Raw genomic sequence first — 23,752 nt, 5'->3', positions numbered from 1 at the left:
TGCCACTATGTAGGCATAGTTCATGCAGGCATATTCATTGACATCTGCTATTTAAATAATTTTGAAAAGACCTTGTATTTTTGCCCATATTTATTGAAATTCTCCATGAATGAGATTTTTATAAATCTCATTCTGCATAAAATCTGTGTATTGTGTCAGGGCATGAACATGGTTTTGGTTTATGCACCAGAGGCCTGTTAGGCCTCCTCTTAGGCAGAAACTCAGATTACCTGGTCAACCTCAGTCCTGTGGCCTATGGAGCCTGGACTTTCTTGGAATTTTAGGAGACATCTGGGATGATAGATGCAGTCTGAAAAGGACAGTAGGTTATGGGACATGCATTATTGTGTGTCAGCATAGTTCTTTCAGCATCCCATGACAGAGAGGTATATCTGGTGCCAGTGATGCCAATCCAGTAGGAATAGGACCTGACACTTTCATAGATTTCCTCCTCTCTGGATGCTTTATTGATGCCTTAAGATTTAACTTTCATATTTTCCAGATTCTTTACTGCATTAGTATGTAACTCTGAACTTCATATAAAGTGCTAGCAAGTTCCCTTCACAATTCAGTCAGGCAAAACAATCCTTTTCCATCCTGAGAACCAAGGACACCCTTGCAGCTTCAGGCCCAAAAAATATAAACAACAGTGAATTGAGGAGAGCAATTTGGAAAGATAGGACTTCATAACCTGAAGCAGTAATTGGACAATTAACCCCAGTATTAAATGGACCAAAACTTATAAAAGTGTGAAAACTCCTGACTCAGGGTCCATCTTGGGTGTAGCCATGGCCAGGCTCTTGTACTGCCCAAGGTGTATCCTTTGAAGGCCTTTTAATAAATACTTTATTCCTTTGACATGGTCTAGCCTCTGTTCTAGGTAGCCTCTCAAGGCATCATTATTGCATCAGTGGTTTGTGATTATATGGTAATTTTTAAGTAATTATGTATAGTGAAAATCAAAATCTCTATGACATTTCAATTAAAATAGCTGATCTTAAATTAAAAAGGTGAAAAAGGTGCAAATATGACTGTCACAATTCTTGGGGTTTTTTCTCTTTAACATTTTAAGAGAAATACCATGTCTACTGGAGTCATAATGCTTTATTGAAAAGAGTTCAAGGGCAGATTTGCGTGGTGTGGGTACAGTTTGGAGGCTGCAGTGTAATTAGTCAGTGTGATGAGGGGCTGAGGAAAGTACGAGCTAACCACTGAAAATGAGCCTTGTCAGGTGAATCACACTCCTGTCAGGAAACCAGTGGCACAGGCCAAGAGGAGCTACAGCATGCAAGCACCAGGCCAACATGGAGGGATTTTTGTGCTGTGGCAACAGCTAGGTTAATTAAGCAAACAGCAATTTTAGAGATACAGAATCTATAGAAAATATGGGTAGCTAAGGCTTCAAGAAAAATGGAATAACAGAGGGTGGTTTACCCAGGAAATGACATCATGCCATTGAAAGTCTATGAATAGGAATTATAGATGAAACAAAGACATGCCTGCAGGAAGACCAGCTTTTTAAAACGGATTAGTTTGTTTTCTAAAAAGCCATGTATAAGTTCTGAGAGTCTGACAATTGTTTTTCTCCTTAGGGTATGGGAAGATTGCCCCAAGAACTGTTGGTGGCAAGGTTTTCTGCATCTTGTATGCCCTATTTGGGATTCCGCTGTTTGGCTTCTTGCTAGCTGGGATTGGAGACCAGCTTGGAACCATCTTTGGGAAGAGTATTGCAAAGGTGGAAACGGTTTTCAGAGTAAGTTCACTGACAGTTTTTTGCTTGTGTTGTATAGCCTGGTCTTAATTTTGTTGCTATTACCTGCAGAATTTTTTACATGTTGGACACCATGAAACATGTTGAGATGTTAGTTAACATCTGTAAGGATCTGTGGAGAGAAACAGACTTCTATAGATGATGATGCAGGGGGTATAGGTCAGACTCTGAATCTCCTTATTGAGGGTGTTGCTGGAGAATGTATCTCCTAAGTTAGTTTCCTGACAAGGAATTGTTGTAAAACAGTCTTCAAAACACTGCAAGAGCTTTAGATATATACATCTATTCACTGAAAATGGAAAGAAGGTAATTGTTCACTCAAGGAACAGGGATGTGATCCTGATTGTGTTACTGATACAGCCAAAAAGAAAAGCAGGAAAGCAGGAAAGCAGGGTTGCTGTTGTGAATGTAAACCTGGGAAGAGAGATGATTGAGTGATGTGCCTTCACTGCAGGGCAACAGATGTGTTGGTGTAGATCTGCAGCTCAACCACAAAAACTGCTGCAATGCCACTGGCTGAAATCATGATCATTCTCTGCCCTGCCTACCAGGAAGACATCCTACCTTAAATTTTTGTGTAGACTTGCTCATGTATAATTTCCTTTTATTTTGCCAGTACCCTCTGGTTTTGAGTTTGAATTGCTGTAAGCAGTTCTTTTGCAAGCAGTGCCACAGACCTGGCAAATGCTGTTTTGCTAACTTGCTAATGGTTCACTTCAGGGATTCTCTCTTTGAGGCAGAACTTCTAGAGGTGACCTGTGTGATACTTCCCTTGGAAGTGGCTAATTGAAGGTAAGTCTGTCCAGGGATGGAGTGGATGAGAAGCTGCCCAAGCTGGTTAGTATAATAGACATCTATTTCTAAAACATTCCCACAGATGAGAGCAAATTGGTTGTAACTGTTTTTGGAAGGAAGTAATTAAGTATTAGACTGAAGAATGAGCACTTTCCATTTTGATTAAATGACTTTTAGGTGTCCCAGACCAGACATAAATAGTGTATCAGAATAAATGTAGAAAAGTGACTAGTGATTACTGGTGAATAAGCATGTACATTCCTGTCTGGAGAGCACTTCAAAAGGCTTATATTTTCATTTAATGAAAAGAATCTTATTGAAAAGTGTTTCAGTTCAGTTTGGTGAAAACACAGCTAAGATCCCTAATTTTTTTTGTCCACCTTTTTATTACACCTGTTTCACTTCAGTGGAATCTCTGAACATTCCAGCCTGCTTCTGACCAAGAAAAATTACATTCTTGAAGTCATGATATGGACTGAGAGTCAGGAAATCTTCCATTAATTGTCAGCTGAGTGTTGTATTTCTGAGTGACATGGACAAGACATTAAACTGTTGATATGATAGTTTATGATTAAAATAACCAGAGAATCACAGAATAACTGGGGTTGGAAGGGATGTCTTGAGATCATCTACTTCAGCCTCCCTGCTAAAGCATAATCCATACTCAAAGTATTTTAAGATTCACAGATGAGTGCTGATAGTAATGCTTCATCCAGAATATATCCAGTTGGAACATAATGTGAGTTCTTTTGGTATTTAAAGTATTCCTTCATTTTCTTGAGTCAATTGCAGTTGCTTGTTGCTTATAGCCATCCAAAGTATTGGTTTTCCTTCTTGGTATTTTGTCAGCTTCAAAGGAATTTGGAGATTGTGGTCTTCTTGTTTAGCCAAGATGTGTGTTTATTCCTTTTCTTTTGATTGTCATAAATCCATTACATCTACTATTTTGTGGTTTGGTGAACAGGGCTATACATAATTTCCTTCATTACTCTTACTAATGAGTTTCAGCTATTTCAAATATTTCTGACAGAGTTTAGAATTTACATGCATCTTAGTAAATAGTCTTAATACCAGTGGTTTCACTTCAGGTGATTATTTAACATTTGACATATGCAGAATATAATAATCATGATAATTTCAGTAATTGTTTATTTTATTATCACATTATATTTACATTGTTAGGCTTCATAAATGTTTTTACCTAATCAGATGAAACCTCAAGTAGAGTAAGAGTTCTTGATTTAATGCTGAGCACTGAGGAAATTTTAACTCAATGTGTAACTCTTGTTTCTAATTTTATAACTGTCTCCTTAATGAACTGAAATTCAGCATGTTTGTGGGTGTAAAACCACCTGTTACCACCTGTAAAGAGAGGACATAAGAATTAGGAGAGTAGTTATTCAAGAAACTAAAAGGAGCAAATATAGGCTAAAAAGACATTGAAAAACATAATAACAGGTTGGGTGGTGTGCCTGACAAATCTGGAAGTAGCTGAGAAGTCACCGAGTGCATCAGTGCTCTAGACAGCAGTATCTATCTGTATTATTTGTCCTCACAGGCAATTTGGGACAGTCCAGTTTCTTGTGGAAAGAATGGGAAGAAACTTAGCATGTGTGTAATGCATCAAATTTCCATGTTCATCTGCCCTAGCACTCTGCTCCTGTATGTATCCAGTTGCCTCTGTTTATGGCCTTCACTCTTAGGGATGTTGCAGGGCTGGTGTCAGGGCAGTGAGAGTTCTGGAAATCCTTACAACTATGTCATTGCCTGAACAGGCTGAAGGGACTTGAGGGCAGCTTGATCTTGCATTGTGCTTAGGATCATTTTTGAAGCTAGGTAGGATGCAGTATGCACACACCGACACATGGGAAGGACAGGAAGAATTTTCTGTTGTCACTGCAGTCCTTTCACCAAAAGCATTTCCTTAACAGGTTTCTGGCTCCATCCAACATTGTATCTGTGAGCATGGAGTGCATGCCACACTAGGGACAGCTTGCCTATGGCGTTCCTCAGCATATCTGGAAAGATGAAAGGAGGATTCCTCCCAGAGGACTTGTGCTAGTGCATTTCTGCTGCCTCTGACATGACCTGTGCAGAGCTCCACAAACCTTACCTTAATTAACACCACAAATTAGACCTTAGGAATACCACACTTAGCTACTGCAGTAATCAGCATTCTGTGGGAATTTTAAGAACAATCTGAACTACATAAAGTGAGAAAGAGATCTGATCTTATCAATTACACACTAGCCCAACAGTATTGACAGAATATTTCAGCAGAGGAGCTGGGCACATGCCACCACTCATCTTCTAATCCAAAATGTTACCATTACTTCAGTGTGTAACTAGCCAGGAAAACAACTACTCATTTATGAGTAGGTAGGGCTGGAGGTACTTCATTGCAAAATAATGCTTTGTAAAAAATAGGATTTTTCATGTACCATTTTAGGAAACGGAGGCACTGGCAGGATGATTCTATCCCAAACACCATGCATTGAATAGTTAATGCCATCTGTCCTACTGGAATGGTTATATTTGGTGCAAGTAAATAAGCATCAACCAGGTCAGAGATGTAAACCAAAGCTTCCCCCACAAAAGCCCTGTCTTCTCAGCTCCTGGTTATTTCTGTATGTTCCATATTCAATAATCTAGAGCAGAACCTGGGTCCCAGTCTGTTTTCACATGCATGCAAGTGTGATTCCCCAGAAAATGAATATGTACAAGGCCAGACACAACAGAAATGAAATATGCATTTCAAGGTGACATAATGCCATAAAAGTTGTATTTTTAACTTTCACAGGTTGTTCATAAGATCCCTCATGTATGCATGTTTCTATAATAAACAGTAGAACAAAGCCCCATTCTCTTGGCATGCTCTGTACACACAGTGTCTGCAAGCATCTAAAGATAGAAAGCACTCCATAGGCAGAGCACACTGTCACAGAACACAGCAGCTGCCATTATCATGAGTTAAATATAGGCCAATTCAGACTGGCTTTTTTCAAACCTTGAACGAGTGTTTTGACTCTCACCAGAAGTAGACAGGTTTAGCATAACCCAAATGATCTTCACTTATCTTGTAGTTTAGTACAGATGCAGGAATTCAGCGGGGGCACAGTGAGTTTCTGAGAGCACTCCAGGATTTTCTGGCTTCTGAGGTGAGGCCACTGTGAGCGGTTCCTGGCCTAGGTTGCTGTTTCACTCCTCTGGTTTCCAGCAGGACACAGAGGACAGGTCTGCCAATGCAACTGGTAGACTGTGAATTGCAGCACTGGGATGTGAGCAAGCAGCCAGAGACATGAGTGGTGGCAAGGCTGCACCACTGACAACACACTGCTTTGTGCAGAAAGGCAATGCCTCTGCAAGCACCTTGTGCTGCACTGAACCAGGGACTTGTCACAACAAACACATCTGTTGCTTCACTTTCAGGTTTTCAGCTCAGGTTTTGCTCTAGTTTTCACAGACATGCTCTGAAAGTGATCTACACTTAATATTTTTCTGAAAGATAACAATACACATCACCTAATCTTGGTATTTTCCTAGGAAAATTACTTCTTAATTGGCAAATAGGGATGGGGCTGGTGTAGTCACATTGAACTGGTGGGAAGATTTAACACCTGTCAGAGCTCTACCTTTCCTAAACTTTATAGTTTGTCTTTCTGAATGCATCTGATCAACTCTAGCTACTATTTCACTTAAAGATTCAAGTTCTTTTTAGAGATTTTTGGCTTCTCTGATCTCTTACTGCAAATGTGACAGGATTTCCTTCCCTGAAAGTGAGTGGAAAACACAATCTGGGGAAAAAACTTAGTATAAGATGGTAACTGTGTAGAGGAGCAGCACTTAAAAATGCAGTCTTTCTTCATAGTCTCCCCTCTGTTCATGGATTTGCTCTGTTGAAGACAATCTCTTTTATTTTGTTTAATTACATCACGTTACTAGCCAGCATCACTGTGCTATTACATTAGCTGCTAAAAATCACTGAGCATATTAATACTTTATCTTTTATTTTTTAATATAGTGTTTTCACTGCTAATTTCTGTAAAGAAAAAGCAAAATTAAAAAAATATATAATTTATATATGAAATTTTTATATAATATGTATAAAATTATATACATTTAATCAAATAAGTTCCACAGAGTAACTGTCTGATGCAGTGATCTATCTGCCATCTGCTGGCATCCTGTCTGAACAGAGCTGTCAGGACAGGGTGTGAAATTCAACCTACTGTTGCACATTCACATTATTATTCCAAAATTATACAAGGTTTATGAGCTGAAAGTTCAGGGTTCAGACCTCAGACTAACGATTTGCTAAGTCATTTCCATCAAAAAAAGGCAAAGAAATAAAAAAAAAATCAGTGATTAGAAAGGCAATTAACAAACCCAGAACAAATGCACGTAAACAATGTCAGCTCATGATCTGTTCTTTTGCCTGTCACACCTTAAAGGTCCTTCTAAGAGTCCCATTTCCTGAGCAGGTTAAAATAGGGGTGCTTGTAGGCTTGATGGTGAGGGTTGTGCCTTCAGGTGGTGATTCCTCATCAACCAGAGCCAAATTTGTCTCTGAATTCTGTTTTAGGTTAAACCACTGTCTTCCATATGTTGGGTTTATTCTTTGGATCACTTACCCCTTCCATCATATCTGAGCTGCAGAAAAGTATCTTTTTCTGCACAGACCTAAGATAGTAAGCTAGTACTAAAAAATCAATTGGAACACTATGAATCCCAGATTTTGATATTTTAGGCCCTCTAACTTGGTATTTAATTTGCTTAGTGATGCTTACAGCTATCCCATTTCAAGGGATGGAACTTCAGTGTAGCAGACATTTTGCTAATTTTGTTCTTATCCTCTGGTCTTTGATGGTGAGTATGTTATACCAGGAATGGCAAGATCAGATCCATTCAAGTACAGGGAAGCTATGTGGAACAATCTTTATTAACCCAGTTTTGCACTCTTTGGGTGTGGGAATATAGGTACAACTCAGACATGAATTGAAGGAGGGAAGAGAGGAGCAACACATTACAAATTTGGCCTCTGTAAAATTGCTGAAGTCAATGCCATCAACTGCTGTCCTTTGTCTGCTCCAGTGTTTGAGAGAACCCTATGTATACGTGGATTCTTCTTATTCAATTTGGTTTTTTGCTTCTTCTTTTCTTTTTTTTTTCCTTGAGCTGAGTACTACTCAGCCATAACAAAGGTTTAGGATAATAATTTTTATTTTTGTAATAAGCAACATGCATAAATTAGTGGGTCCATATCAGAAATCCCTCTATGTGCTTTCTAGTGAGAGAAATAAGATTGGAAAAGGGTGTATAAAGTCTAGAAAATGTCTGAGCCAGTGTTTCTGTATTTTCATGACACAGTACTCGCATTATAACTTCAGCAAGATCCCTGCAGAGATTTACAAAAATGACATTAGAGAAAGCTACTGCTCTGTGAGAAGCTTGTTGCATATTCCATCTGGGTCTAGACAAACAACCTACAGAAATGTGGTTTTATGGGGAAAACTGATGTTAAAAATAATATAAATCCTTCTTTACTCTGACCTGTGTCTTGTATGAGTTCAGGTTTGTGTCTCCCAAGTTTAATAATAAATGTGACTGCTTACAGCTTTTAATATCTGTCTCTCCTCTGGTACTGAGTACAGTTACAAAGCAGAGGATGGATTCTGCACCTTTTTGTGCAGCCATAGCAGCATTCTTTATAAAACATGAGAACTAAAATAACACTCAGGCACCAAGAGGTTAGAACGTAGGGGAAGCCCATATCTGGTAGAACGGTTCAACCTCCTTTACATAACCCATGTAATGAGTTATCTGAAATCTCATCTATATTTTAATGTATATTATAACTCTGCTGCTTGTTTTCAAGGAGTGCTGTCTTCTTCACTGCTGTGGTGAGTAGGTCCTGGCTGGCAGGAAGCACCCACATGGCCGTTGGCTCACTCGCCTGCAATGATGGAGAGAACATGGGAAGAGCAATGGAATGTTCTCTAAATAACCTCATGGGTCAAAGTAAAGACAGCAAAGTCACTTACCATGGACTCTCACAGCAAAACAAACTTGACTGTTGAACTTTAAATTAATTTATTGACAATTAGCATAAAAAAATTAATTACTGAGTTGAGTGTTTGGAAACAGAATCCCCACAAACATTCAAAATGCCTTTCTTCCCCATTTTTCAAGCTCAGCTTCACTCCAGACACCTCTCCTCCACCCATGTTGTTTATGTGGGTCACCTTCAGTCACTCTGGTGCAGCAGCCAATGGCAGGGGTCAGAACACAGTGGTTTCTCTGCTGTTCTGAACTCTTTTCCTCTGTTCCTTTGCTGGTTCTCCATGGGCTGCAGACCCTGCAGTACCAGCGTTGTCATGGAGAAGCTCCCACTCACCTGCCCTTGCTATTCCCTTGTTCTCTCCCTTGTCTTCTGCCTGTCCAGCATTCCTGCCCTTTCTGAAACACACTTTCCCAGAGGTGCCACCATGTCATCTCAGTGGCTCAGCTGTGCCCTGAGGTGGATCTGTTGGAGCTGACCGGAGCCAGCGATGTCAGAGAACAGAGAAGAACAAAATATTGTTATATTTTTCTTAGGTGCTACGTCCAAGTCAGTGATATTTAAAATAAATTTAGTTTCAGTCTCATTTTGAACATGAAGGAGCTTGGACAAGTTACAATGAAATCCACACTGACTGTTTCAGGCAGCAAAGAGGTTGATGTGGCCAAATCACTGATGACCAAGGCAGTGCTGTGCCAGTCTTTCCATATAGCCTGTTGAGAAGGGCATCACACCTCACTGTGTGTGCCAGGCTCTGGACCAGGCCTGGCTTGCATTTGGCTGAGCTGAAAGACAAGCAGTGTGAACTGTGACTGCCTGCACCATCCACAATAGCTTTGCAAACATATTTTGACTAAGGACATATCAAATGTTTGTGAGCTGATATATGTGATATTCTGGTTTATGGCTTTGGTACAAAGACTGTCATTCCTAGTGTTAAAATATTTTGGTCTAGAGAAAGTGATTTAGAAGACAAGCTGTTTAATTAGTGCATGGGCAGAGACAATCTGTTCTGAGAATAGCTGGCAGCATGGGGAAGGGCAAAAAGTTAGGAGTAAGTGAAGGGAACAAAAGAAATACTAAAGAAAAGTGGTTTGTTTGAAATATGTTTTCTCTGCTCCAAAATACAGAGCCTTTTGGAGAGATGAGGACAGCATTTTCCATGCAGGTGTATTACATTATCGCTACAAGTATGCCAGTGGTCATCTAGCAAAAAAGGTAGCCAGCTTGCCTGGAGCCTTAGGGAGATTTAGGAATTCAGAAAAGGAAAACTTGGAAGACAGAAAAACCATCTGAGCTCACTGTGAAGCAGCAAGTGTTCCAGTGCTATTTCTGGGTTAGTAGTACTGTATACTGGAGGAGCTTGCTATGAAATGACAGGTGACACTACAGAATCTTGGAATAAACTTATATGAAATATGCTGTTCATGGAAATATATATATGTTCTCCATATTTAGCATTTAGTCTAGTCTGATAAATGACTATAGCTTCTTTTGACCCCCAACTTAATGCCTCCTGCTCCTTTTTCATAGGAATATATATCAACTGTGTGGTCTCAGTTTGCAAACTTAAAAACACTGTTTGGTGCTTTTATTGTCAGCCCTCAGCTCAGAAAAATTGTACCTCAGTTAATTCAGCTGAAGAAAGCAGAAAATATAAAATAATCCACTACATTGGCTTTGATCTATTGGGCCAGAGAGAGAAAAAGAAAGTAAAAAACTCCAGGTTTATTTTAGCTCCTGAAATTATTAGGTAAGACCAAAACTACTAAAATCGCTGTATATATAATACAAAATGAGGAAAAAGTGAAGCTGCAGTTATTGATGGAAAAGATGGATAAGAACTAAATTCCACTGATAAGGGTGTGTTCATTACTCTGTCTGTCTTTATCCCTCTTGGCACTAGAGCAGATTGACAGGAGGTTGTTAGAATTCATGTAAGCAAGTAATGTATGTAAAGTATTTCATGTAAGCATCAGTAATGTTTGGCCAGTTTAGCACTTAGCCACCTCAAGAATAAAATCAGCACTGTCTGTGGAAAATGGGAATGACCCTGATGGGTGCACACAAAACTCTCAGTTCTTAGATGTTTAGATTACTTCTTTGATGTTTTCCACATTAGTTCTAGGTGGATTTAAATTGGTCTCATTAGCCAGCACTAATTTATTTATATTTGAGGAATGTCTTACAAATTATCTGCTTCATCACTGTGGAAAGAACTTGTGGGTAAACAAACTTAAAAAGAAAAAGAGTGGAAAACATCTCTCGTAAAGGTGTTTTAATTTTACCAAAACAACTATAAGATAAGCTACCTTTCCTGGAGGAAGAGGTTTGTTGTTTTTTCTTTTAGACACCTATTAGAAATTCTGTATTCATGCCACAAAATGGGTTCAGATGATTTCTTAGCCTAGCAGAAGTTGCTCAGCTATTTGACAAGGTTTTGCTCCAAGCTGAAAATACTGTATAAAAGAGAAATTTGTGTGAACTTATTCAGACTTCTCAACCCTTAGTGTTATAAAATGTGATTATTTATTTATTTATTTATTGTAATAATGACTTGGTGTAACACTGTAGTGGATTGAATTTTTGTAGTACGTCATTATTACAAGGTACATATTTCATTACAATTCAGTACAATTATGCCTTAGCATTTTTATTCATCTGTAGCAGTTAGACTCTACTGTGAAGTTCCTCTGAACGCATGCCTAACAGTAAAACGACCCTCCTTTTCATGTCAGTCCTGCATTTCATGTGTTATTGTTCATTAAGTAATTCTTTTTCTGAGTCCTGCTTTTGTGTTCTTTTCAGCAGCTCTAAAAATGCTGTGCCTGATTCACCATTGCTTTCTACCTTCATTTGTACCCTCAGCTGCTCTGCTTTTGTGTCAGTGACAAAGGTGCACAATAACCATGAGTCAGGCCTTTTACAGATCCTTTCATTAACATTGTTACCATTTCTACTTAAAAAAACCAAAAACCTTTGGCTGAGTTTATCACTCACAGACATGGGGATGTCCTGAACATTTGTTACTCATTTGAAGGCCATTCTTTTCATTCCTGCCTCTCTCATGAGACAATTCTGACACATACTGAAATGAATTTTAATTTTTGCTGGGTGGGGACTGGGGGAAGAGTTATTATGCACTACTTTGATGCCAGGCAGCTCCAAATTACTTTTTGTTCAAGGATATCCAAGAGGCACATGTCTCCTAAGTTCCACAAGGCAAGGTTTCTGACATTTCATTTTTACATTTTAGGAAACTGAAGCATTTAGTAGAAGTAAACAAGTCACCTTGGTCAAACTAGAAATTAAACCTCAATTTGGTTAAATCCTTATTCTCAATGAAAAAAGGCAGAGGTGCCAATGTAGGACACTATGTAACACCCATGTGATCTGTTCTTTTCCTTTCACTACTCATCGAATAAATCTGAAATCCTGCCATTGTGAGGGTGTGTCCATACCTCTTAAAGAAGATAGAGTGTCCTTTGGTATTTTAGCAAAATACTCAAAATGGCTCTTTGGAAAAAGAGGCAATAAGGAATGAATTCAGATTTATTTTTTTTTTTAATATTGTTGCTTTTCCCCTTTGTACTTGGCAGTTTCTTCCATATCTTATATTTGGCATTATATTACTAATCTTATTGAACTATTTCTATTCATCCAGACACAGAAAATAAACACACACCCAAATGAAATATTAAGCATAGGGATCATCTTAAACAGTTTCAGAACTAAAAGTATGAAATATATTCATGCTACCTGGTTCTGAAAGCATCCCAAATCAGAGGAGTACTTAACGAGGGTCTGACACTGCATCTCTAAAAGAAATGCTCCCATTTTAGGGTAGCACAGTATTGCTCACAAGCTGGTTAGATATTAACCAGTTCAGGCAATATCCCTTCTGTATATTACAAAGATAACTTCTGAGATCTTATTTCCTGTCTAGGCAGTGCCTTAATCTGAAATGAAATCTCATTCCTGGGTTAAGGGATATGCTTTATTTGAAAAACTAATTTGGAAATATGACTTACAGTGACCTCCACATTGCTTTTTCAGAATAAATAGAGAATTTACACTACCATTGAAATGAATCTACAGTAAGGTTTCTAGTAATTTACAGGTTTCTCATGAAACTTTATTGGGTGCTGAGTTTATTCACAGCAGAGAAAATCTGAAATAAATCTGCCAGAGTAAATTGTGTTAATCCAAGCTTGCATCAATATTAAAAGAAACAAAATCTAAGTGTATATTAAATAAGTTGAGAGTTTATATGATTTAGGAGTGTAAAATACAATTACACTTGCTATATTTGAATTCAGTTTATAGAAGCCAGTAACACATACTCTTTGTTCAAGAGCTTTCCAGTGTGGATTTACATAGGTAATTTTATCTCAGGCTGTTTGGTATTTGACATAAATCCTTTTTTTCTGGAGTAAACCAATAATACAGTTTTCTATTTTTGAAAAGGAGATTTAACCTTCATATTTGTGAATGAAAGCTGGAAAACCTGAGTCTAGAAAACCCAAAGCATGAATTATTTCTACATAAAATTGCACCTTTTCAATGAGGGAAAAGGGGTTTATTTTAATTTTAACCTTGGTCCTGTTTGTTGAATGCTTGGTGCTCGTGAGGCAATGTGGGTGTACACATACTTGTATGGAGGTGTGAATGTGCACTTTTTCTTAGGCATTGAACCTGATATGGAGCATATTGATGCCTTTCTGAAGCTTTGGAATGTTTTCCAGGTGGTGTTTGTGGTAGATTAGTCACTTCCTAGTGCATAGAAAATGGGAATCATGATAAACTGGGGCCAGATATGGGGATTTACTGTTACCTGGACAGGACTCTCACTAACAGGGAGAGAGGGTTGTATTCCACCCAACAAGCTCACAAAAGGCAGAAAGAGACATACCAGGTGACACCAGCATAATCAGTGTGTCATTCACAAAGAATGCAGTTCCAGAAATCCACTCAAACATTTTTTTTCTTGTTGTTTCCTTTTTCTAGAATAAACAAGTGAGTCAAACAAAGATCCGGGTGATCTCCACCATCGCATTCGTCCTGGCAGGCTGCATTGTCTTTGTGACCATTCCTGCAGTTATCTTCAAACACATCGAGGGATGGACAGCCTTGGAGTCCATTTACTTTGTAGTTGTCACTCTGACCACTATTGGCTTTGGTGACTTTGTAGCAGGTGAGCAGCTTTGAGCCAAGATGCTCTGCACAAGGGCCTTGGCTCTTAGAATTTGCTTTTTGGTATAGAGAGGAGGCTCTTCACAATGTGTTATGTTCCAGTGAAACCATGCCAAGTGTTTCTGTTGGGATTACTGTGCAGTACAACACTACACCAGGCTGATTTAAGGTCCAGGTGCCTTGCCATATGTAGATTGTGAGCCTTCAGCAGTGTAGATAACGGGAGCCTGGAAAGTCCTGATTATCCTTTATCATGCAATGAATTATGCAAAAGTAAAATTGCTTTCCCATTGAATTAAAGATTTGTATTAGTCCATTAGTGCTCAGTCTGAGGCTGACTGCAGGAGCAAGCAGCCCAAATGATGAATGGAAGAAGCTTCTACAAAGGACAACTGAGCCATAGGTCTGTAGAATTCTCTGGTCAGATGCAGTAGTGGGCTGCTACCACAGGAGCTGCAGCATTTCAAAACCTGCATTCTGTTTCCTAACCTTGGCAGAAATGTTGACATTGCAGTTGACCTGCTAAGGAAAACTCTTGTAGGAGAGACAGACTAATGGGGTATGTATCTCAGTACTTGGGGGAGACTCTCCAAGATTAATGCAGTAGAAGCAGGAACTATAAATGTCTACCCATATACAATTTCCAAAGAGGGAATTGAGATAGCTGGCTGGAGAGATAAGAGAGACATTTTTTTTTTCACACAGCTGCTTTGCTAACAAAAAGGTGGTTAAAATAAGTGAATTTTTTCCCATCAGTGCATGACCTCTACTCCTCATTCCTGTCAGTGGTCCTAATTAAAGGGATTAAGTTGTCTGTGTTACAAACAGTCAGATTGTGCTTCTTAGTCTCTATAAACAGAAGGAGTTAAAAACATCAAATAAAACTACAAAATTTTCTTTGTTGAAGGACAGTAGACAAGTGTTTTTTGTAGAGAATACTCTCATCTTCCTTTTTTTATGACATACTGGCATAGAATACATGAAATATTGAGGAAAAAAAAGTCACTGAACAAAGAAAGACCCAGATATAAAAAAGAAAGTTTTAGGACCATTCAGTTACAGAAGTGATTGTGTGAGCTTTGTCCATTTTAACCGCTTAGATGTGTAAAGGAATTAACTGATATTCTTTGAGGTATCACAGTGTGAAATAAAAATAATTTACAATATTTTTCTTAATAATGCAACATTTCAGTATTGTTTAATAATGTGATAGTAAAAAAAAGCTGTGAATATTAAATTGTTCTATATGCACATGATTAGGAGAACATAATCCACAGCTGGGTGGCTACTAACGAGCATGATTTTCCAAAAATCATATGGAAGACCCTGAATAAGAAAACTTCAGAGGCATTTTCATTATAAGAGTTTAAGGCAGGTGATCACCAGGAGATTTGGGGTTTATCGCTGGTTTTGAGAGAGATTTTCTGCCCCTTTTATTTTCTGTCACTTTAATCTCTCAGTATCTCTGTTCCTTCAATAACAAATCAGAAATACTCTACCTTAATGGTTAAAGCAGTGTCAATGGAGCTATGCTGGCTTATTCCCCTAGAACAAATCCCAGCTCTTGGGAATCTGGGAGGTTTTTGTACTACAGTTGGAAATAAAATTGTGCATGGAGCCTGAAAAAACACAGTGTCTGATAGGCTAAAAAAAGTGGTCTCATGCTTTCTCAGTCACCTGATTACTCTGCAAGATAGATCCAGACAATCTGTTTCCTAGTGAGCTTCCTCAGGGACATGTATGATCAGAAGAGGCTTCTTGTACCATAGCAACAGCAGTCCCTACCTCCTATTGTTTCAGACTCTTAAAGACTGGAAAGAAAGAGTGTGATTCATGCAGTCTATGGGGAGAGATTAACATCCAAACCAATGTTTGGGTCCCTGCCAAGTCTCAAATGTCTGACCTTCCATGGGGGTGTTCTGACAGGCTTTTTGTCTTATTATCAGAATTACAGTGCTGTTGGCAAGAGTTAGGAAATACTATTAGGCATTTTTCAGAACTGCAGATATTTTGTAATGATTTTGTCACCTCATGATTTGTAAGCATAATTATATGCTTATTTCAGGAGGAGATGCTAACATCGCATACATGGAGTGGTACAAACCCTTAGTGTGGTTCTGGATCCTTGTTGGCCTTGCCTACTTTGCTGCCGTTCTGAGTATGATTGGAGACTGGTTAAGAGTCCTGTCCAAGAAGACACAAGAAGAGGTATGATCAATAATTTCTCAGCAGTTTTTCATTTTGCATGAGAGATTTAGGAGCCTGATTCCTGCTTGTCTAAATAAGGATGCTGCTCTTCATGACCAGTGCTAAATATGACCTGTGGTTTACTATCTGCCTTTGGTATACAGTTAGCTCTGATCTTTAGCTCCTACACAAAGGAAGAGAAAAAAGCCAAGGAAGCAACCAAGGCTGTTACACCTCTATCAGTACTCAAAAATATACAGAACATGTTGTAGGAATGGGACCAGGACACCAGCTGGTTCATCACAGGTCCAGTTTATTAAAGAAAGCATCAAACACTTATACAGCAAATAATAAGCTTATGATTGTTCTGTAAGCCAAGCAATCTATTGGTTAAACTATACCATGAACTCTTCCTCATTCCTTAGGGGTTACATCTCTCTTTTCTCATGTCTCTTTCACTATTTGTTATCATACTACGGCTAGGCCGAAGGACACACTGTCTAGCAGGTGCAGGACTTGGAGTTAGCCACGGTTTTGTACTTTTCCAGTCTCTATCCAGCCAAACTCCCAACAAGAACACATCAGTAGGATTGCAATTATGGAATGAGAGGCCAGCCTTTACTCTGAAACTAGCTATGAAATTGTACTAAAAATTTCAGTGTCCTCACCTTAAAAATTAGGAGATTTTCCTGTGTTTTCCTATGCCAGGGAATGTGGTTTTGAATAGAAGTTTAGATCCAGGTCCCTTACTGTGTACTCTGTTTTTAAAAGTTGAAGAAACTGAGTAGTCAGCATCAAGGAGAGCATGACTAAATTAACTCAGAACATGCCCTCCCTGATTCAAAGAGGATGCTGGTCTATTTCCTATTTTTCTATTTTTCTATTTTCTACACTCAAATAAGTGCGGAAAATAAAAAGGCAATTGCCATGCCTCTAGAGCTGAAGCCTGTGGTGGAGGATGTTAGTAATATAATTTCAAATTTTAAGGCAACCCTGCTTTTCTAGGAAAGTTTACCTGGAAGAGTTAACCAAATAGCAAAATTTGGCAGGGGGGTAGTGCTGTTTCTAATTTTTGAAGGGATCTGCACCACCCAAGACCTGGTGCATCCCCCATGCATCTCCATTAATAAAGGGGACTGCAGAGAGCATGGCTGTTCCGTTGATCAGCAGGCAGCTACAGGGAGGAGTCTGGTCTCCCACACAGATGCCTTCTGTCACAGTGCTAAATGGACACCTGCACATCTGGCCTGCAGAAAAAAAGATAACTCCTTGTGGGTTATGGGATGCAAAAACTTGAGTTCAGGCTGCAGCAGCACAAACAACTCATTGACTGTGTGGGCTCCTGCAGACACTGTACTCCTAAATCTGTTCTTTAGCTGAACTTTGAGAAAGCCCTGTTTTAATTGAAATATTGCTTGGTCATTTATCTTGATTTTTCTCATTTTGGAAAGCATATTTATTGAGTACAGCCATTTCTTGGTGCTTTATTATTAACCATTATTCCAGCCTCCAGTGCAAAGGAGTAAAACAGAGAAAGACAGCAGGACATTCATATGGTCTTAGTGCCCATACAGAATGTGTGTGGAAAACTCCTCCAGATGGTTTGACAGTGTGGTATTCGGACAGTTGGGCAATGGAAATCTCCATAAAAGACAGCTACATTTGTCCCTGAAAATGAACCCTAGACTGGGGGAGTCAGAGGGCCACTTGAAATTAGCTAATGGGTATTAAAGATTAACTGCTCTGTGACTCTGTGGCTCTAAACAGAACCTTCAGTGGGACTAAACATCTGCATCCATGAGCAATACAGGAAAACACATTTCTGTACTGCTGCACTGGTTGTTGTGTTGTTCTGAAGTGTATTGGTTTAACTGTATGTGATTAACTTTGCCCACTCTTGACCATCTATTGCTGACATTATGAGTCAGGAATTTTGTTCTTAATCAAGGATGGATTAGCATGAACATATCCCACCATGTAACACAGCTATAAAATGTGTGAGATGGCAAAGTGACACAGGCAGATGAATTCTATGTCACAAAAGCCATCAGTTGGTATGTTTAGAGTTTGCCCAGTGTAAGCCCTTTACTACTGAAGTTTGGGACCAGATGGATGCAGTGGAGATGGGACCTCTTTCCAGTTTCACGCCACAGAATAAAGTGCTTGGGTTACTGTTCTACAGGAAAGATTTTTCTTTAAAAAAAATAAATTAATTTCTCTTTCCTCCTGTTGTGAAGGTTGGAGAAATAAAAGCCCACGCAGCAGAGTGGAAAGCAAACGTGACGGCCGAGTTCAGAGAGACGCGGCGGCGGCTGAGCGTGGAGATCCACGACAAGCTGCAGCGGGCAGCCACCATCCGGAGCATGGAGCGCCGGCGCCTGGGCCTGGAGCAGCGGGCCCACTCCTTGGACATGCTCTCTCCAGAGAAACGCTCCGTCTTTGCTACCTTGGAGACAGGACGCTTCAAGGCCTCCTCTCAGGAAAGCATCAACAACAGGCCCAACAACCTGCGCCTGAAAGGGTCAGAGAAGCTCAACAAGCACGGGCAGGGGGCATCTGAGGACAACATCATCAACAAATTTGGATCGTCCGCTAAGATGACCAAAAGGAAAAACAAAGACATCAAAAAGACCATGCCTGAGGATATGCATAAAATTTATGAGACCTTCAGAAACTATTCTGATAGAATACTGGATGAAGAAAAAAAGGAAGAGGAGACAGAGAAGATGCGTAATTCCAAGAATGCTTCTAGCACTGCAGTTCTGACCAACTCTATCCTGCAGCACTCAGACCTGGAAAATGGAGTGATTTCCAATGAAGCCAAAGAAAGGATGCAGAAAAACAAAGTGTTACTTCAAGAGAGAAGTTAAATGTAAAAGATGTTTGACTTGAATTAACAATGTTGGTGTTTTTATATCCATATATATTGAGACACGTGCCTTATACAGACTCCTTATTCAGTCTGAATTATATATCATCCAAGATTATTTCACTGTGCCATAAAGACTCAAGCTTGCTCTGCCAAAACACATCAGGAACACAGCACTGCAGAATGGCAACAGAAAGCTACGCACATGGAAATTTCAGCCTGTATAAGATTACCAGGGCAAGACACAAAGGAAGGGCTTGGACCATGGCAGTATCACCAGAGGGCTCCTACCATGGTGTGATATTAGACAAAGGGCAGCTATGCAAGAAGGGCCTATGAAAGGGATGAAAAACACTGTATCTTTGTAATGGAGTATGCATCCATAAAGCCTTTCCCTGGTGATTAAAAAAGGAGAAATGATTGGAGTGAACTAGACACTTTCAGTAAGGCTTAGTTTATGTTTTGGCACGTGATCCAAGCTAGATTTTGTTTTTTTTTCCTATACTGGAGTCAGATGCATTACCTTTCTAAATGCCAAAAGAATGTCCATGGACACAGCTAGCAGCTGAGTGCTGGTTGGAAAATCAACATAGACATAAGTAAGGATTGGATTGCTCTTTTCAGTAAAAAAAAAAAAAGAAAAAAAAGAAAAAAAAAGAAAAAACAAAACAAAAAAAAAAGCTCTGTGGGTATTTATCTTAAGCAATGAAAAAAACCATAAAAAAGAAAATAAATGGATTTTTTTTCTCATGTGGGAAAATTCAATGTAAAGTCACAGCAAGAAAGTGCATATGAAGAAAATCCAACATTTCATGTTATGTTGTTTAAAAGAAGAGAGACATCAATTTAATGATATTTGGCTAAAAGTATAAAACAGTGAGCCAAGTTTTTTTTTTTTAAGAATTTCATATTCACACTTTCCACCACTGAAAAAGCCCCTTCTATTTTAACGCTGTAAGACTATAAGGACAGAAGGGAAGCTGTAGCTTTTGCATGTCAGCAAACTGCTGTTCTCTAGCTGAATCTGAATTTTTAAAAATAGACATAAAAGCATATATGTGATTCAAATGAGGGCCAGAGCTACCATAGAATCTCAGGGCTCTCTGTTCCCTTTTGCTGGGTTTGGTTTAGACATAAGCTGCTGTCATAGTCTCAGAAAATAAAAAAGAAAAAACAAAAAAGAAATTTAGGAAAAAAATATTGTGGTAATCTTTTAAGTGCTTATAGCTTTAAGTGCCATTAATGCTGTCATATTTTTTTAACTTTTTAAACAAGTATTTTGAATTATTTGGTTCATTTTCTTTCAAGTACAATCTTTGTTGGAAACTTGCTATCACTTTTATTGATAAGAACTAAACATGAGCTCTCTGCATTTCTAGACTAAAGTGAAATGTAACTAAACTGTGGGCATTTTTAAAAATCCTTTGTGCAGTCTGGGCATATGAATATGAAACATAGAATTGTGTTTTCAAAGAAGATGCTGCAAAATAATTAATGGGAATTGCAAACATACTAAATTTTTATAGTGTCAGCCTGTGGGCTACTGGGTGGGCTATTGCAGATAAAAGATTATGCATGCTGGAAATGAGATACACATGATTGTACCAGCAATGTTTTCCCCGAGTTTTCACAAAATCCAAACTATTCTTGCAATTCAAACTGTAGGCTTATAGGTAAGGTAAGCATGGATGTTGATTGCAGAGACTCATGCAAGCTAGTCAAACATGCAGGCATCCACAGGTCATGCAGACACAGACTTTTGGAATTGCATGCTGATGTCTACACACACAAAACTGCATGTATGATTCTCTGATACTTTCTGAGATTTTATGCACAATAAGACAACTCAAAACCAAACTGGCCACCAGAATTCAAGATTGCCATGGCTATGAATGGAAGCATGGCACTGTGTATGCAAATTTTGAGTATACATATTTGCATATCTAATAACTGCTGAAATTGCAGGAGGGAGCCAAATTCCACTAGTGCAGAGGAATAAAGAAGTTTTTAGTTTGTTCTGTCTGCTGGTTACTTCTCTTGAAATATCATATTTATAATTTCATTATCTGTCTGAAAATCAAGGAAGAAAAAGCAATGTTTGAAAAATTTCAAGTCGTTTGGGATTGCTCTAACTCAATATGATCCAAGATAATTTGTATTCTGCTTACTTCACCAGTGAATCTCTTAAGGTGCAGGGCTGCGCTCTGGCTTCACCTTACCAGAGACAGGGCAGTAATCTCAGACCCTGGAGAAGGTTCCACTCAACTCAAGAGCTGCCATGGCTTCTGGAGACCTTTGTGCCAGACAGACACCTGTGCTGGGTTTCACAAACATGGGGGCTGGTGACCATCTCAGGATCCCATGCTCCTCAAGCCCCAGGCAGACACCAGCAAGGTGCAGGTCTCCTCAAGCTCTGGAGCTCTTTAACCCACCTGTTACTGCTGGTTTTGGGCAGGCCTTGAGTTCCACACATGAGCAAAGTTCTGAAGTCTTATCCATGAACATCACTAATTCTGTAGTGTCAGGATAGCATATCTGGATATAGCAAGGTTGTTCAGATCTGGTGTTTTATTGGTAGGAGGTTAGAAGTGAAAGCTACAGTTTAGATTTGTGTTTGAATTTCAGAAAAGGTTCAGAAGTGCTAAGATGCATAATTCGGGTCTGAGAATTGCAGTAATTCCTTGTTACATCATCCTGTGCTTTGCATCTGTGAAGGATCTTACACCAAAAACATCTCATCTGACTCTGAAAGCATGCAATCCATTCAGTTTTGCAAATAATTCTCCTTGGTTACCAAATGCCAAGATCAGTATCACGCATGCAGTGTTATCTGTTCTTCAGATGAGTTCTCACAAGAAATGCTTGCCTGCAATAGAAGAGTTCTGCACATTCACACAGACATCAGTAAGGATATGGGAGATGCACTTTCCATATATGAAATATAAAGTTTAGCCATTGCCAGGGCATTTCTTCTGATTGAGGTCAGGAAAAGTAAAGTCTGACTTGTAGGAATTGTCTGTATGAACAGGGAATTGGACAGCAGGAAAATCACAGAAAACAAAACGTGGAAAAGTGAAGAGGCAAAATTTGTTGGGCAAACTCAGAACTGTTTGCTCTGATGCAAGAGAAGGACAATGACATCTTGGCGTAGTTTTAATCTTAACTTTCTGAGTTGTCAATCTGTCCCCTGTCCATATTCTACATGATGGTGTGTGTGTATCATTCTAGTTTCTGTTTGGCCATGCCATGCAGCAGCCCCTGGCTGACATTTTATCAGCTGTTTCTTCAGCATCCCCTGGTTTGGGATATAATAGTTCAGGGACAAAAGGTGATGCTCAATAAACTCTCAGTGAGATACTGAGCAGAGCATTTGATGACCTTTTATATGAAAACAAAATGTTCTCTTTCATTCCTCTCCATTTCTTTGTCTGTGAAACTTGCTGAGAAAATTGCCAGGCTATGACAGGAGTAAATATTTTCTGCTAGATGGTTGTCTATTAAATACCTCAATATATGTAATTTTTATTATAATGTGGGTAGTGCAAATGGTGTATTTCATAGGGGGCCAGACAGAAATATCTGGACACCTAAGATGACATTTTAATGAGCTAAATTGCTTTTACCCTTTTAAAGGGCATCCCTTGGTTTTAATTGTCTGCAACAGCTTGAGAGAGAATCAGTTTAAACATCAAGTGTTTTTATGGCTAAAATTCTCATTTTCTGGCATTTAGTAACACCTATAAAAAAACTTGTAATGTTATTTCTAGCGAGGCTATTCCACCATTATAGAATTTTTTAGCAAAAGTAGTCTGACCCACATCCAAAACTTCTTTCTCTAAATTAGTTAATCAGCTTATTTCCCAGCACCCTGAAAATAAGGCTGGGTTACTGAAGGGTGAGTTACTGACTTTAACTGTCCGATCCTGCCCTGAGCATAACATGACTTGACATGGGAATTGGGACCTGAAAGAGCAAGGAAACATGGATTTTCTGTAGCTGCAGCCCTCACACACAGAGGATGACTCAGCTGCTGTATCCCTGTAGCTTTCAGCTCTACAGTCCCACTTTTCCCCTCTTTGTGCAGGAGAATTCTGCTACACCCCTTTGGGGATCCTTCTGAACCATTAACCATCATAAGCATTGCTGAACTTGTGCTGCTACTGGTTTTCAAAAGATTGGTAATTTCATTACTACTTAATAGGGAACATTATTTCTAATAAATCCTAGAACTAATAGTAAATAAAACACAATAATCCCCCCTCCCCAGTGATTTATATTCATGGAACCTGACTTGGATTGTGGCCATGAAATTATAAATCACCCGAGCTTCTGCTGCCTGGCTTTAGGATGTTGCTAGTACCAGTCTGCTTCCTCTAAAGCCATTAATGGACTATGCCAGAGACTTTCTACAAAAATCTCTAACCCATAATAAATGAAATTATGTCTGAGTTCAGGTTATTAAAACCTTGTCCTTAAAAGCCCTTCATTGAAGTATTTGTATTTATGCTGTACATGGGCTGTTTGTTTGCCAGCTTTGGTTTTCTCAGGGGTTTATTTGTGTTGTCAGGTTGCATGATGTGTGCTACTCTCACTTATCCCATCGTCCACTAGAAATAAATTACAGGTAAAGACCAAGCATCATGTTATGTTGTGTACTAACCTAGAGCAGGAAGTCTCCTACTAAACAGATATGAATTTGAAAGGTGACTGTTTCAGTCCTTCCTGTACATTTACTTGTTCTGAGCTATGTTTTGTCTAATCTAGGCCAAAATCTGCCCCTGTATGTCTCTGCAGTAAAGTGAAGCTGCCTTTGTTATTTTGTTATTTTTAAGCTTTTTATAGCAAAGGCCTGCTGTTATAATTAATCTCTACTGTGCAA

At 39.0% G+C, this 23,752-nt stretch overlaps 1 protein-coding gene across 1 annotated transcript in view; it reads left to right on the top strand.

Moving 5' to 3' along the window:
• Window positions 1-19,471, top strand: part of KCNK10 (potassium two pore domain channel subfamily K member 10) — a 49,852-nt gene extending 30,381 nt beyond the window's left edge. The window contains exons 4-7 of the mRNA XM_058026417.1: window positions 1,593-1,753; window positions 13,632-13,818; window positions 15,883-16,025; window positions 18,242-19,471. Coding sequence (XP_057882400.1) covers window positions 1,593-1,753; window positions 13,632-13,818; window positions 15,883-16,025; window positions 18,242-18,874 — 1,124 coding nt within the window. The 3' untranslated portion in view covers window positions 18,875-19,471. The remainder of the gene's footprint in view (window positions 1-1,592; window positions 1,754-13,631; window positions 13,819-15,882; window positions 16,026-18,241) is intronic.
• The last annotated feature ends 4,281 nt before the right edge of the window (window positions 19,472-23,752 follow it).

Source organism: Melospiza georgiana, chromosome 6 (genome assembly GCF_028018845.1).
Source record: "Melospiza georgiana isolate bMelGeo1 chromosome 6, bMelGeo1.pri, whole genome shotgun sequence".
NCBI classification, from domain to species: Eukaryota; Metazoa; Chordata; class Aves; order Passeriformes; family Passerellidae; genus Melospiza; species Melospiza georgiana.
Note: the sequence above shows the minus strand (reverse complement) of the source record. Positions and strands in the feature narration are given on the sequence as shown.